The sequence below is a fragment of the Macaca mulatta genome, chromosome X (genome assembly GCF_049350105.2).
Source record: "Macaca mulatta isolate MMU2019108-1 chromosome X, T2T-MMU8v2.0, whole genome shotgun sequence".
Lineage (NCBI taxonomy): Eukaryota > Metazoa > Chordata > Mammalia > Primates > Cercopithecidae > Macaca > Macaca mulatta.
The window spans coordinates 82,242,407-82,259,055 of record NC_133426.1 but is presented as its reverse complement, the minus strand read 5'-3'; the positions used below and the strand labels follow the sequence as shown (position 1 = coordinate 82,259,055).

General features: G+C 39.0%; 1 protein-coding gene across 1 annotated transcript; it reads left to right on the top strand.

The window, feature by feature from the left end:
- The first annotated feature begins 13,985 nt into the window (after positions 1 to 13,985).
- Positions 13,986 to 16,315, top strand: MAGEE2 (MAGE family member E2). The gene is made up of 2 exons (XM_077989454.1): positions 13,986 to 16,158; positions 16,229 to 16,315. The coding sequence occupies exon 1, from the start codon at positions 14,189 to 14,191 to the stop codon at positions 15,758 to 15,760; it is 1,572 nt and encodes a 523-aa protein (XP_077845580.1). The 5' UTR covers positions 13,986 to 14,188; the 3' UTR covers positions 15,761 to 16,158; positions 16,229 to 16,315.
- Positions 16,316 to 16,649: the final 334 nt, after the last annotated feature.

The following is a 16,649-nucleotide window of genomic DNA, read 5'->3' as shown; positions in this document are numbered from 1 at the left end:
GCTGGAGGCATCATGCTACCAAACTTCAAACTATACCATAAGGTTACAGTAACCAAAACAGCATGTTATGGGTACCAAAACAGACATATAGACCAATGGAATAGAACAGAGACCTCAGAAATATCACCACACATCTACAAACATCTGATTTTCAACAAACCTGACAAAAATTAGCAATGGAAAAAGAATCCCTTATTTAACAAATGGTGCTGGGAAAACTGGCTGGCCATATGCAGAAAACTGAAACTGGACCCCTGCCCTACACATTATACAAAAGTTAACTCAATATAGATTAAAGACTTAAATGTAAAATGTAAAACCATAAATACCCTAGAAGAAAACCTAGGCAAAACCATTCAGGACATAGGCATTGGAAAAGAGTTCCTGACAAAATGCCAGAAGAAATTGCAACAAAAGCCAAAATTGACAGATGAAATACAATTAAACTAAAGAGCTTCTGCACAGCAAAAGAAACTATCATCAGAGTGAACAAGCAACCTACAGAATGGGAGAAAATTTTTGCAATCTACTTATCTGACAAAGGTCTAATCTCCAGAATCTACAAATAACTTAAACAAATTATAAGAAAAAAAGAAACAATCCTGTCAAGAAGTAGGCAAAGGCTATCAACAGACAGTTCTCAAAAGAAGACATTTATACAGCCAACAAACATGAAAAAAGTTCATCACTGATAATTAGAAAAATGCAAGTCAAAGCCAAAATGAGATACAATATCACGCCAGTCAGAATGGCGATTATTAAAAAGTCAAGAAAAAACAGATGCTGAAGAGGCTGTGGAGAAATAGAAACGCTTTCACACTGTTGGTTGGAATGTAAATTATTTAAAGCATTGTGGAAGTCAGTGTGACAATTCCTCAAGGACCTACAACCAGAAATATCATTTGACCCAGGAATTCCATTACTGGGTATATACCCAAAGGATTATAAATCATCCTACTATAAAGACACATGCACACACATGTTTATTGCAGCACTATTTACAATTGCAAAGACATGGAACCAACCTAAAGGCCCATCAATGATAGACTGGATAAAGAAAATGTGGTACATATACACCATGAAATACTACACAGCCATAAAAAGGAATGAGATCATGTCCTTTGCAGGGACATGGATGAAGCTGGAAGTCATCATCCTTAGCAAGCTAACACAGGAACAGAAAACCAAACACCGCATGTTCTTACTCATAAGTGGGAACTGAAATATGAGAACACATGGATACAGAGAGGGGAAAAACACACACCAAGGTCAGTCAGGAGGTTGGGGTTTAGGGGAGGGAGAGCTTTAGGACAAATAGCTAATGTATGTGGGGCTTAAAACCTAGATGACAGGTTGATAGGTGCAGCAAACCACCATGGCACACATATACCTATGTAACAAACCTGCACATTCTGCACTTGTATCCCAGAACTTAAAGTAAAATTTAAAAAAAAGAAAGAAGAAGCATGGCACAGTATCTGCTCCTGGGTGACAGTTTCAATCATCTTCCACTCATGGCAAATGATAAAGCAGAGCTAGGGTGTGCATATATCACATGGTAAGAGAGGGGGCAAGAGAGATGCAGAAGGTGCCAGGCTCTTTTGAACAACCAGTTCTTGAGGGAACTCTCTATTTGGAACAAATAGAATGAGAATTCACTCATTACAGTGAAAATTGCACCAAACCATTCGTAAAGCATCTGCCCCCATGACCCAACCACCTGCCATCAGGCTCTACCTCTAACCTTGAGGATCCAATTTCAATATGAAATTTGCCAGGCCCAGCCAAACCATATTCAAACAATAGCATTTTACCCCTGGACCCTAAATCTTTTGTTATTTTCACATACAAAATACAATTCTCCATTCCCAATAGTCCCTAAATGTTTTAATTTGTTCCAGCACCCACAAAAAAGCATGAAGTCCAATGTCTTCTTTGAGACTCAAAGCAAGTTCCTTACAGTTGCGCACCTATAATACCATAAACAATTTATGCACCTGCCACATACAGTGATGCTACAGGCATTTGCTAAACACTCTCATTCCAAAAGGAAGAAATCAGCCAAAGGAAAAGGGTGTTGGACCTAGCAAGTTTGAAACTTAGCAGGGCAGACATTAACCCTTAAAGCTCACATATACTCTCCTTTGACTCCATCTCTCACATACTGAGCACACTCATGTGAGGGGTGGACACACAAGGCCTTGGGCAGCCCACCCCACTGCTTTGCTGAGTAGAGCCCACATGGCTGCTCTCATGAGTTGGAGTCTAACGCCCATGGCTTTTCCAGGCTGACATTGTACTCTACAGGTGACTATAATTCTGAGGTTCTTGTGGTAGACCTGTTCCTATGTCTTTACTAGGCAGTGCCCCAATACCCAGATATGTGGCAGGTTTCTTCCTGGGCATACAGACTTTTCAATACATTCTCTGAAATCTACATAGAAGCTGCCAAGCCTCCACCACTCCTGTATTTTGTGCACCTACACACTTACCGTGTGCAGGCTTACTGTAAATGCTCTCTGAAGAGGCAGCCCAAGAAGTATCTGAAGCAATTTGGGATGAGGCTGGATCTGGAGCTTCTAGGATGCAGGAAGCAGCATCCTGTGATGGGCAGAGGTTCTTAGGCCTCGCCCAAAAACCATTCTGTCCTAGCCCTGTGGGCCTGTCATGGGAGGGGTGTCCTGTAAGATTGCTAAAATGTTTAAGGGTTCTTTTTTTCCACTGTCTTGACTCTTAGAACCTGGCTCCCCTTTATTCATGCTAGTCTCTCTAACAAGGGATTTCTCTGCAATGCCTTTGTATTCCTCTGCTGAAAACACTCTTACCTTCTCTAACACATAGCTAGCCTGTTAATTTTATAAAAATTTATGCTTAGCATTCTTTTCCATTGTAAATTCCATCTTTGAGCCTTACCTTTGCTCCAGTATTTGATCATAAGTTGTTAAATGCAGCCACACCACTTCTTGATCACTTTGTGCTTATTTGAATCTTCTTTTGCCTTTGCCAATCCAGTTAGTAGTTTATTAATCTTTTCTACCCTTTCAAAAAACTAACTTATGGGTTTTTTAAATGGATTTTTGGACCTCAGTTTTATTCAGGTCTGCTCTAATATTGGGTCTTTTTTTCTTCTGTTAGCTTTGGGGTCAGTTTATTCGTGTTTTTCTAGTTCTTTTAAGTGCAATATTAGATTGTTCATTTGAGATATTTCTAACTTCTTACTGTAGGCATTTAGTGTTAAACTTTCCTGTTAACTTTGCTTTTGACTGGGTGCAGTGGTATACACTTGTAATCTGAGGATCTTGGCAAGCCAAAGAAGTGCAGAATTGCTTGAGTCCAGGAGTTTTTTTTTTTTTTTTTTTAATAACTTTTATTTTAACTTCAGGAGTACATGTGCAGGTTTATTATATAAGTAAACTTCTGTCATGGGGGTTCGTTGTACAGATTATTTCATCACACAGGTATTAAGCCGAGTACACATCAGTTATTTTTCCTGATCCTCTCCCTCCTCCCACCCTCCATCCTCTGATCAGCCCCGGTGTGTGTTGTTCCCCTCTATGTGTCCATGTATTCTCAATATTTAGCTCCCACGTATAAGTGAGAACATGTGGTATTTGTTTTACTGTTCCTGCGTTAATTTGCTAAGAATAATACCCTTCAACTCTATCCATGTTCCTGCAAAGAACAAAATCTTGTTCTTTTGATGGCTGTATAGTGTTCCATGGTGTATATGTACCACATTTTCTTCATGCTGCTTATCACTGATGGGCATTTAGGTGGATTCCATGACTTTGCTATTGTGAATAGTGTTGCAATTAACATATGCATGCATGTGTTTTTATAATAGAATGATCTACATTCCCTTGGATATATACCCAGTAATGAGGCTCAGGAGTTTGAGACCACCCTGGGAAACATAGCAGGACCCTATCTCTAAAATACATTTTTATAAATTAGCCAGGCATAATGGTAAATGCCTGTAGTCCTAGCTATTAAGAAGGCTGAGGCAGAATGATCACTTTAGCCTAGGACTTTGAGTCTGCAGTGAGCTGTGGTCATGCCACTGCTCTCCAGCCTGTGTGACAGTGTGAGAACTTTTCTCAGAAACATCACCAAACAAGCATAAATCAAAAACAAACAAACAAACAAAATCCCACCAGATTGCTTTTGCTACATTCCAGAGATTTTGGTATTTTATGTATCTGTTTTTATTTATTTATAAGTTTTTTTTTATTCCTACTTTAATTTCATTGTTTAACCAGAAGTCATTCAGGAGTAAGTTGTTCAGCTTTCATGTAATTGTGTGATTTTTGAGAGATCTCGGTACTAACTTCTCTTTTATTCCATTGTTGTCTGAGAGTATACTTGGGATAATTCTATTTTTTTTCACTTTATGGAGACTTGGTTTATTACTGAGCATGTGCTCGATCTTAGAGTATGTTTTCTATGCAGAAGAGAAAAATGCATATTCTGTGGTTGTTGGGTGAAGTATTCTGTAGATATATATTAGGTCCAATTGGTGAAGGTTCAAAATGAAGTCCAGAATTTCTTTGTTAATTTTCTGTCTTGATGATCTGCCCAACACAGTCATTGGCGTGAAATACCTCACTATTATTGTATGGCTGTGTAAGTCTTTCATAGGTCTAGAAATACTTGTTTTACAAATGAGGTTGTTCCAACATTTGTTGTGTATTCATTTAGGAAAGTTACTTCTTCTTGTTGAATTGGACACTTAATTCTTAGTTACACTTTTTTTTAATGGCTGCATAGTATTCCATGGTGTGTATGTACCACATTTTATTTAGCCAGTATACCACTATACCACTGATGAGCATTTAGGTTGATTCCATATCTTTGCTATTGTGAATAGTGCTACAATGAACATACCAGTGTGTGTGGCTTTTTGATAGAATTATTTATATCCCTTTAGGTATATACCCAATAATGAGATTGGTGGATCAAATGACACTTCTATTTTTAGCTCTGTAAAAATCGCCACACTGCTTTCCACAATGGTTGAACTAATTTACAGTCCCATCAACAGTGCATAAGAATTTCTTTTTTTCTGCAGCTTTGGCAGCATCTGTTAGTTTTTGACTTTTTAACTGATAGTCATTCTGACTGGTGTGAGATAGTTATCATTGTTGTTTTGATTTGCATTTCTTTAATGATCAGTGATATTAAGATATTTTTTCATATGATTGTTGGCTGAATGTATGTCTTCTTTTGAAAAGTGTTTATGTCCATTGCCCACTTTTTAATGGTGTTGCTTATTTTTTTTTCTTGTAAATTTAAGTTCCTTATAGATGCTTTATATGCATTTGTTGGATACTTAGTCTGCAAATATTTTTTCCATTCTCTAGGTTGTCTGTTTACTCTGTTGATCGTTTCCTTTGCTGTGCAGAAACTCTTTAGTTTAATTAGATCTCATTTGTTAATTTTTGCTTTTATTGCATTTGCTTTGGGCATCATCATCATAAAATGTTTGTCAGTTTCTATGTCTCGAATGCTATTGTCTAGGTTTTCTTTCAGAGTTTTTATAGTTTTGGGTTCTACAGTTAAGTGTTTAATCCATTTTGAGCTGAATTTTGTACATAGTGTAGGAAGGGGTCCACTTTCAATCTTCTGCATATGGTTAGTCGGTTATCCCAGCACAGTTTATTGAATGCGGAGTTGATTCACCCTTGCTTGTTTTTGTCAGCTTTGTCAAAGATCAGATGGTGGTGTGCCACATTTTCTTTGTCCATTCTTCTGTTGATGGACACTTAGATTGTTTCCAAATCTTGGCCATTGTAAACTGTGCTTCAGTAAACATGAGAGTACAGATATCTCTTCATATACTAATTTTCTTTCTTTTCAGTATATATCTTGGAGTGTGATTGCTGGATTTCATGTTGCCTCCATTTTTATTTTTTTTTTTTGAGGAACTTCTAAATTGTTCTCCATAGTGCTTGTACTAATCCACATGCCCACCACCAGTGTATGAGAGTGTTTTTTTTTTTTTCTAAATATTATAACCAGCATTTGTTTTCCTGTCTTTTGGATAAGAGCCATTTCAGTTGGGGTGAGATAATATCTCACTGAAATTTTCATTTTCATTTTTCTGATTATCAGTGATATTGAGCACATTTTCACATACATGTTAGACATTTGTATGTCCTATTTCAAGAAATGTCTATTCAGATATTTTGCCAATTTCATAATTGGAATATTAGATATTTTTCCAATCGAGTTGTCTGAGCTCTTCATACGTTCTGGTTATTAATCCCATATTAGATGGGTAGTTTGAAAACATATTCTCAGATTGTGTGAATTGTTTCTTGACTTTGTTTATTATTTCCTTCATTATGCAGCTCTTTGACTTGATGTGATTCAATTTTTCTGTTTTGGTTGTGTTTGCTTGTGCTTGTGCATATTACTCAGGATTTCTTGTCCAGTCTAATATACTGGAGAATTTCTCCAATGTTTACTTTAAGAATTTTACAGCTGGTGGTCTTAGGTTTTGGTCTTTAATTGATTTTGGTGTGATTTTTGTATATGGTGAGAGACACAGGTCTAGTTTTATTCTTCTGGATATGGATATCCAGTTTTCCCAGCACCATTTATTGAAAAGACTATTCTTTCCCCAATGTATGTTCTTGGCACCTTTGTCAAAAATGAGTTCACCGTGGGGGCAAGGCTAAGATGGCTGACTAGAAACAACTCCAGCCAGAGGCTCAGGGACAGAACCCAGATCTCCCTGAACCTAAGCACATAGGGGGAGGAGTGGCCGTGGTCTCTGCAAACCAGCAGACTTAGCCTTTCCTCCTGGTAGTTCTGAGGAAACTGGGCAGCCCAGATGAGTGGGTTTCCCCTTAGTGAGGCACAAACCCTACTAAGAAACAGTCGAAGTGCTTTGTTAAATGCCACCCAAAAAGGTGAGACCTCCAACAGGGGTTTTCAGACAGAAGCAATTCTACTGGCATCAGGTTGGTGCCCCTTGAGGACAGAGATCCCAGAAGAAGGGGCAGGTACCCAATTTTGTTGTTCTCCACACTCCTTTAGTGACATCTCCAGGTGCAAGAGCAAACCAGGTGAATAGGGCCTGAAGTGAACCCCCAGCGACCCACAGCAGCCCCACAGAAGAGGAACCTGACAACTGAAAGAAAAACAAACAAACAGAAAGCAACAACAACAGCATCAACAACAAGAAGTCCCCACAAAAACCTCACCCAAGGGTCAGCAGCCTCACAGATGAAAAGTAGACAAACTAATGAAGATGAGAGAGAATCAGTGAAAAAAAAAAAACACTGAAAACACACCAAAAACAGACTGCCTCTCATTCTTCAAATGATTGCAGTGTCACTCCAGCAAGGGCACAGAACTGGATGGAGGATGAGATGGATGAATTGACAGAAGTAGTCTTCAGAACATGGGTAATAAAAAACTCCACTGAGTAATGGAGCATGTTCTAGTCCAATGCAAAGAAGCTAAGAACCTTGATAAAAGGTTAGGGCAGCTGATAACTAGAATAACCAGTTTAGAAAGAAACATAAATGATCTGATGGAGCTGAAAAACATAGTATGAGAACTTTGTGAAGCATACACAGGTATCAACAGCCAAAGAAACCAAGCAGAAGAAACAATATCAGAGTTTGAAGACCACCTTCCTAAAATAAGACATGCAGACAAGATTAGGGAATAAAAGAATAAAAAGGAATGAACATAGCCTCCAAGAAATATGGGACTTCATAAAAAGACTGAACCTATGATTGAGTGGAGTACCTAAAGGAGACAGGGACAATGCAAACAAGCTGGAAAACACACTTCAGAATATTATCCAGCAGAATTTCCCCAGCCTAGCAAGACAGGCCAACATGCACATTCAGGAAATACAGAGAACGCCACTAAGATAATCCACGAGAAGATAAACCCTAAGACACAAAATCATGAGATTCTCCAAAGGTGAAATAAAGGAAAAAATATTAAGGACAGCCAGAGAGAAAGGCCAGATCATCTACAAAAAGAAGCCCATCAGACTAACAGCTCACCTCTCAGCAGAAACTCTAAAAGACAGAAGAGATTGAGGGCCAATATGAAACATTCTTAAAGAAAATAATTTTGAACCCAGTATTTCATATCCAGCCAAACTAAGCTTCATAAGCAAAGGAGAAATACAACGTTTTATAGACAAGCAAAAGCTGAGGGATTTTGTTACCAACAGACCTGCCTTGAAAGAGCTCCTGAGAAAAGCAATAAATATGAAAGAAAAAAGGCACCAGCAACTGAAAAACTACACCAAAAAATAAAGACCAATTACACTATGAAGAAACTGCATCAACTAATGTACAAAATAACCAGATAGCATAATGAAAACAGAATCAAATTCACACATAACAATAATAACCATAAAGGTAAATGTGCTAAATGCCCCATTTAAAAGACAGACTGGAAAACTGGATAAAGAGTCAAGACCCATCAGTGTGCTGTATTCAGGAGACCCATCTCACATGCAAAGACATACATAGGTTGAAAATAAATGGATGGAGGAATATTTACCAAGCATCTGGAAAGCAAAAAGAAGAAAAAGCAAGGGTTGCAATCCTAGTCTCTGACAAAACAGACTTTAACCAACAAAGATAAAAAGATTTTAAAAAGACAAAAAAGAGCATTACATAATGGTAAAGGGAACACAACAAGAAGAGCTAACTATTCTAAATGTACATGCACCCAATACAGGAGCACCCAGATTCATAAAACAAGTTCTTAGAGACCTACAAAGAGACGTAGACTCTGATACAATAATAGAAGGAGACTTTAATACCCCACTGTCAATATTAGACAGATCAATGAGACAGAAGATTAACAAGGATATTGAAAACGTGAACTCAGCTTTGAATCAAGTGGACCTAATAGATATCTACAGAACTTGCCACCCCAAATCAACAGATTATACATTCTTCTCAGTGCCACATGGCACTAATTCTAAAATCAACACATAGTTGGAAGTAAAACACTCCTCAGCAAACGCAAAAAAAAAAAAAAAAACAAACTGAAATAATAACAAACAGTCTCTCAGATCACAATGCAATCAAATTAGAACTCAGCATTTAAAAACTCATGCAAAACCACACAATTACATGGAAATTGAAAAACCTGCTCCTGAATAACTCCTGGGTAAATAATGAAATTGAGGCAGAAATAAGGAAGTTCTTTGAAACCAATGAGAACTAAGAGACAATGTTAACAGAATCTCTGGGACACAGCTAAAGCAGTGTTAAGAGGGAAATTTATAGCACTAAATACCCACATCAGAAATCTAGAAAGTCTCAAATCAACACCCTAACATCACAATTAAATGAGCTAGAGATGCAAGAGCAAACTAATCCAAAAGCTAGCAGAAGACAAGAAATAACTAAGTTTGAAACAGAGTTAAAGGAGATAGAGACATGAAAAACCTTCCAAAAAAATCAATGAATCCAGGAGCTGTTTTTTTGAAAAAAAAAAAAATAACAAAATAGATAGATTGATAGCTAGACTAATAAAGAAGAAAAAATACAAGAATCAAGTAGACACAATAAAAAATAGTGAAAGGGATATCACCACTGACCCCACAGAAATACAAACTACTATCAGAGAATACTATAAACAACTCTACACAAATAAACTAGAAAATCTAGAAGAAATGGATAAATTCCTAGACACAGACACCTTCCCAACACTAAACCAGAAAGAAGTCAAATCCCTGAATAGACCAATAACAACTTCTAAAATTGAGGCAGTAATTAATAGCCTACCAACTAAAAAAAGCCCAAGGCAAGACAGATTCACAGCTGAATTTTACCAAAGGTACAAAGAGGAGCTGGTGCCATTCTTTCTGAAACTATTCCAAACAATTGAAAAGGAGGGACTTCTCCTTGACTCAATTTATAAAGCTAGCATTATCCTGATACCAAAAACCATGCAGAGACACAAAAACAACAAAAAACTTCAGGCCAATATTCCTAAAAACCACCGATGTGAAAATCTTCAAAAAAATACTGGCAAACTGAATCCAGCAGCAGACAAAAAAACTTATCCACCATGATCAAGTCAGCTTCATCCCTGGGATGGATGGCTGGTTCAACATATGCAAATCAGTGAACATAAGTCATCACAGGAACAGAACCAAAGACAAAAACCACATGATTATCTCAATAGATGCAGAAAAGGCCTTTGATAAAATCCAACATCCTTCATGTTAAAAACTTAATAAACTAGGTTTTGATGGAACATATCTCAAAATAATAAGAACTGTTTATGACAAACCTACAGCAATATCATATCGAATGGGCAAAAGCTGGAAGCATTTCCTTTCAAATCCAGTAGAGGACAAGGATGCTCTCTCTCACTAATCCTATACAAGATAGTATTGGAAGTTCTGGCCAGGGAGCAGGCAAGAGAAAGAAATAAAGTATATTTAAATAGGAAGTAAAATTGTCTCTGTTTGCAGACGACATGATTCTATATTTAGAAAACTCCACTGTCTCAGCTCAAAAATTCCTTAAGCTGATAAGGAACTTCCGCAAAGTCTCAGCATACAAAATCAATGTGCAAAAATCACAAGCATTCCTTTACACCAACAATAGACAAGCAAAGAGCCAAATCATAAATAAACGCCCAATCACAATCGCTATAAAGAGAATAAAATACCTAGAAATACCACTAACAAGGAATGTGAAGGACCTCTTTAGGGAGAACTACAAACCATTGCTCAAGGAAATAAGACAGGACATAAACAAATGGAAAAACATCCTATCGTCATGGATAGAAAGAATCAATATCATGAAAATGGCCATACTGCCTAAAGCAATTTATAGATTCAGTGCTATTCCCATCAAACTACCATTGACATACTTCACAGAATTAGAAAAAAACTACTTTAAATTTTATATGAAATCAAAGAAGACCCCATACAGCCAAGACAACACTAAGCAAAACCAACAAAGCTGGAGGCATCATGCTGCCGAACTTCAAACTATACTACAAGGCTATGGTAACAAAAATAGCATGGTACAGGTACAAAGACAGACATATAGACCAATGGAACAGAACAGAGACCACATATGTAACACCATACATCTACAACCATCTAATCTTTGACAAAGATGAAAAAAAACAAGCAATGGGGAAATTATCTCCTATTCAATAAATGGTGCTGGGATAACTGGCTAGACATATGCAGAAAACTGAAACTGAACCCCTTCCTTACACCTTATACAAAAATTAACTGAAGATGGATTAAAGACTTAAATGTAAAACCCAAAACCACAAAAACCCTAGAAAAAACCTAGACAATACCATTCAGGACACAGGCATGGGCAAAGACTTCATGACAAAATTGCCAAAAGCAATTGCAACAAAAGCCAAAATTGACAAATGGGATCTAATTGAACTGCACAGGGCTCTGCACAGGAAAAGCAACTATCATCAGAGTAAACACGCAACCTACAGAATGGGAGAAAATTTTTGCAATCTACCCATCTGACAAACGTCTAATATCCAGAATTTACAAGGAACTTAAACAAATTTACAAGAATAAAACAAGCAACCCCATCAAAAAGTGGGCAAAGGATATGAACAGACACTTCTCAAAAGAAGACATTTATGTGGCCAAAATGAATATGAACAGACACTTCTCAAAAGAAGACATTTATGCGGCCAAAATGAATAGGAACAGACACTTCTCAAAAGAAGACATTTATGTGACCAAAACATATATAAAAAAAAGCTCAACATCACTGATCATTAAAAAAATGCAAGTCAATAAGACAATACCACAAGGAGATACCATATCTCACCACTCAAAATGATGATTATTAAAAACTCAAGAAACAATAGATGCTGGTGAGGCTGTGGAGAAATAGGAACACTTTTACACTGTTGGTGGGAATGTAAATTAGTTCAACCATTATGGAAGACAGTTTGGTGATTTCTTAAGGATCTACAAACAGAAATACCATTTGATCCAGCAATCCCATTACTGGGTATATACCGAAAGGAATATAAATCTTTCCAGTATAAATACACATGCACATGTATGTTTATTGCAGCACTATTTAGAATAACAAAGTCATGGAACCAACCCAAATGCCCATCAATGATAGACTGGATAAAGATAATGTGGTATGTATACACCATAAAATACTACACAGCCATAAAAAGGAATGAGATCATGTCTTTTGCAGGGACATGGATGAAGCTGAAAGCCATCATCTTCAGCAAACTAACACAGGGGCAGAAAACCAAACACTGCATGATCTCATTCATAAGTGGGAGTTAAACAATGAGAACATGTACATTCATTTGTGAAAACATTGATCTCTTTAGCCTAGTTTGACTAAATTCGTGGCCCTGAGCTACCTACTTCAGTACTGAAGAAAGCATCTGGGATGTAGACAATTTCAGAGGTGAGTAACCCCCACATATGAAGACAGTGGCCTCTGAAAGAATTCCAGGGCATAAGATTACTGAATGTAATATTCTGTGGAATGTAACAGTATTCATTACCATCAAGAATTTAAGGAAGAATTTCAGTTGTAACTGCAGATGGCAACCCTATATAAATCTTTTATCTTTCCAATGCCCCACTGAAAAATGCAACCATCATAGTCTTCAACTTGGTGACTGAAGTCTAGGATTACAGCTATATTTTAGCCCAATTATTTTAGTAGAGCTCTCAGAAAATAAAGCAGCTGACTCACCTCTTCCTGGATAAAGTGTTTGGATTATGCCTCCCCAAATACACATGTGTGCTGGCATGCATACACATACATAAACCCTCTGAATAAATAGCTTCTATTCTGATGCGGCCATTCCTGCCCTGTGGGGCCACAACAAACTTTGACATACTAAGTGAAGAATAGAAAATCCAGTCCTTACTGTCTAGCAACCTTCATCCTCATCTCCCACCCATTCTAGTGCACTCTGGCTCTAGTCACCCTGGAGAGTGGCTGTTACACAAACTTGTAACTACACTCCTCTAGGCCTTTCCTGTTGCTGTTACTTCGGGTTAGAATACTACTAAAACCCTTCCCATGTATTCATCACTTAGAGTTCAACTTCTTCTTGAGGCTTTATTGGAAACTGTCCACAATTTAACATACCCCAGACTAAGCTGTAATTAATTACTTACTTCTGCGTTTGTATCACATGTTAATTGACCCTCCACCAGAGCATCTATTTTATGAGTCATGTTTAATAAATAAGGTTAAAGATCAGATGGTGTGAGAGAAAGTAATATGCTTGAGACTGACAGACCTGAGTGGTCTCTTTCTTTTATTGCTGCTTGACTTTGGACAGGTACATTTACCTCCATGAACCAGTTTCCTCATCTGTAAAATAAGGATCATTAAGAGTAGCTACCTAATAGCTAGCATTATATGAATTAGTACGAGGAAAGTGAAGGACCAGAAACAGTGCCTGCACAGTCAGTGCTCCATAAGTGCTATCTCTCATTATTATTACCATTGTTTGAACCTATCTCAGAATGTAAGCACCACACAAAAAGGGAAAAATCACTATGTTTGTACTCTCATATACAGCACTGTGCCTGGCATGTGGCATGTGGTCAGTAAATATCTGTTGAGTGAATGGATGCTTTAACGAGTCTGTAAAATAATTCTCATCGTTAGCGTCCTCCTCCTCCTCCTCCCTTCCTCCACCTTCTGCTCCACCTCTTCCTCTCTGAATCCTCTACCACCTGATAGCATGGTGCTTTATGCCCCACAGAAAAACTTCAAGTGGAGGGAGCATCACTGAATGCTCCTCATCCCTTGACCCTTTTGCTGTATCTGTTACTCCCTTTCTTGAATTCTCTTCTCTAACAAGTTCAAGTTCAGCAGCAACCACTTCAACCAGCCTAGCCTGCCCTTCAGAGGTGAGGGGGAGGGAATGAGAGGCAAGGCAAGGAAGACAGGGAATGGGGCGTGGCCACTACGCTGCAAAGCCTGACTGCGCCTGCGTAGGCTGCGGCAAAATAACGTTCTGAGGCTTGCAGTCGTTGCTGGCCAGCGCTTGTGTAGAAAGATCGCTCTTCACACCAGATATCACTTTTGATCCTTCCAGCTCCAGGGTCTCGGGCTTCAGCTTTGTGCCGAGGCACCAACACTGCTACGGTCCTCTCTCCGACTGATCGCTGATCTCACCCTTCCCCCTCCTGTCTCCTGGAAACATGTCTCTGGTAAGCCAGAATGCACGCCGCTGTAACGCAGAGATCACTGCAGATTACAGCGACGGCAGAGGTGAAATACAAGCTACTAACGCCTCCGGGCCCCCCACCCCCATGCTAGTCGTTGATGTCCCCCAGTGCCCTCAGGCACCAATCAACCCTCAGTGTGTCAACACTTCCCAGGCCGTTCAGGACACGAATGACCTGGAAGTCCTGATCGACGAGCAGTCCAGACGTTTGGGGGCGCTCAGGGTCCACGACCCTCTAGAAGACAGGTCGATTGCTTTGGTGAATTTCATGAGAATGAAAAGCCAGAAGGAGGGGTCTATTCAGCAGTCCGAGATGCTGGAGTTTCTCAGAGAGTACTCAGATCAGTTCCCTGAGATCCTCAGACGAGCCTCAGCTCACCTGGACCGGGTCTTTGGGTTGAACCTGAGAGTTATTGATCCACAGGCTGACACATACAATTTAGTCAGCAAACGGGGTTCCCAGATCACCGATAGGATAGTGGAGTCCTTGGACATGCCAAAAGCAAGTCTCCTGGCCCTAGTCCTAGGCCACATCCTCTTGAATGGGAACCGAGCAAGAGAGGCATCCATTTGGGACCTGCTGCTAAAAGTTGATATGTGGGATAAGCCTCAGAGGATCAATAACCTCTTTGGGAACACAAGGAACCTCCTCACCACTGACTTTGTGCGCATGCGATTCTTGGAGTACTGGCCGGTGTATGGCACTAATCCCCTTGAATTTGAGTTCTTGTGGGGCTCTAGAGCCCATAGTGAAATCACAAAGATGGAAGCCCTGAAGTTTGTGTCAGATGCCCATGATGAAGAACCCCAGAGCTGGCCAGAAGAATATAACAAGGCCCTGGAAGCTGACAAAACCAAAGAAAGAAGCCTGACTGCTGGCTTAGAGTTCTGGTCGGAGGACACTATGAATGATAAGGCAAATGATTTGGTCCAGTTGGCTATTAGTGTCTCTGAGGAGTTGCTGCCTATACATCAGGATGAGCTATTGGCTCACACTGGCAAAGAATTTGAGGATGTGTTCCCAAATATCCTCAATAGAGCTACTCTAATTCTTGATATGTTCTATGGGTTGTCTCTGATTGAGGTTGATACCAGTGAGCACATCTACCTCCTTGTCCAGCAACCAGAATCAGAGGAAGAGCAAGTGATGCTAGAGAGCCTGGGGAGACCCACTCAAGAATATGTAATGCCAATCCTAGGTTTGATATTCTTGATGGGCAACCGTGTCAAAGAGGCCAATGTCTGGAACTTGCTTCGAAGATTTAGTGTGGATGTAGGGAGAAAGCATGCCATCACCTGTAAGCTTATGAGACAGCGCTATCTGGAATGCAGGCCACTGTCCTACTCTAACCCAGTTGAATATGAGCTTCTATGGGGTCCTCGAGCTCACCATGAAACCACCAAAATGAAAGTCTTGGAGTACATGGCCAGGCTCTACAGAAAGCGACCACAGGACTGGCCAGAACAATATAGGGAGGCTGTGGAAGATGAGGAGGCCAGAGCCAAATCTGAGGCAACTACCATGTTCTTCCTTGGTCCCATGTGAAGTCTAGGGAATATGTATCACTTCAGCTGAGTGGCATCCATTAAAGATGCCTTGGTAAAATTGGCACTGGGGCTCTAAATTAGAATCCGGGGAGGGATTGGGTGGGAAGTACACATTGTGCTTACTGTCTGTGTTCCAATTCTAGTAGTATTTCCTTCCTTTTAATATACCCTTGAATTAGGTTAATGATCAATATTTATAAATGGAATTTTTCATTTGCCATCCCTGTCTTGTTTCAGTATAAAAGTTCAGATATCTCTGTAAAATGAATTGATAATATTTACATCTTTGAAATAATCAGTAAAATGGTCTGGTACAGGAGTTAAATAACAATAACACACACACACACAAACACAAAACCACTGATCTGTGATTGCTTTCCCTTTGTGTCTACTGTCGTATACATATATACAACTATATATATAATATATATAACTATATAATATATATATATAACTATATATATAGTTATATACATATATACAACTCTCTCCATATATATATACATATAACTGTCATTTACCTGTATTTACAATAAAAGCATAATGAATTAGACACCATGCTTATGCATTCATTTATTCTATAAGCATTTATTAAGCACCTGCCATGCTCTGAGAACAGTGCTGTGTGCTGGGAATATAAGAGTGAAGAAGACCCAGCTGGGCTCCAGGGCTTAAGGGGGAGGGCTCATGGAAGTAAACCAGCAATTATATTATGCTATGGAAAGTTGCATAATAGGCATAAGCTCAGAGTTCTATGAGAGTCCACAGGAATAACTCCTGATTTTAAGTGCTGGGAAGGATAGTGGGAAGGTGATGGCATCTAAGAAAGTCTGGGGAAGGTGCAGAGGTGTCAAGCCTGGATGAGTGGGAAATTAGTCAGGAATAGT

Bases quoted from the DNA above. Each gene is read 5' to 3' on its own strand.
- MAGEE2 (XM_077989454.1), top strand. From the start codon at position 14,189: ATGTCTCTGGTAAGCCAGAATGCACGCCGCTGTAACGCAGAGATCACT.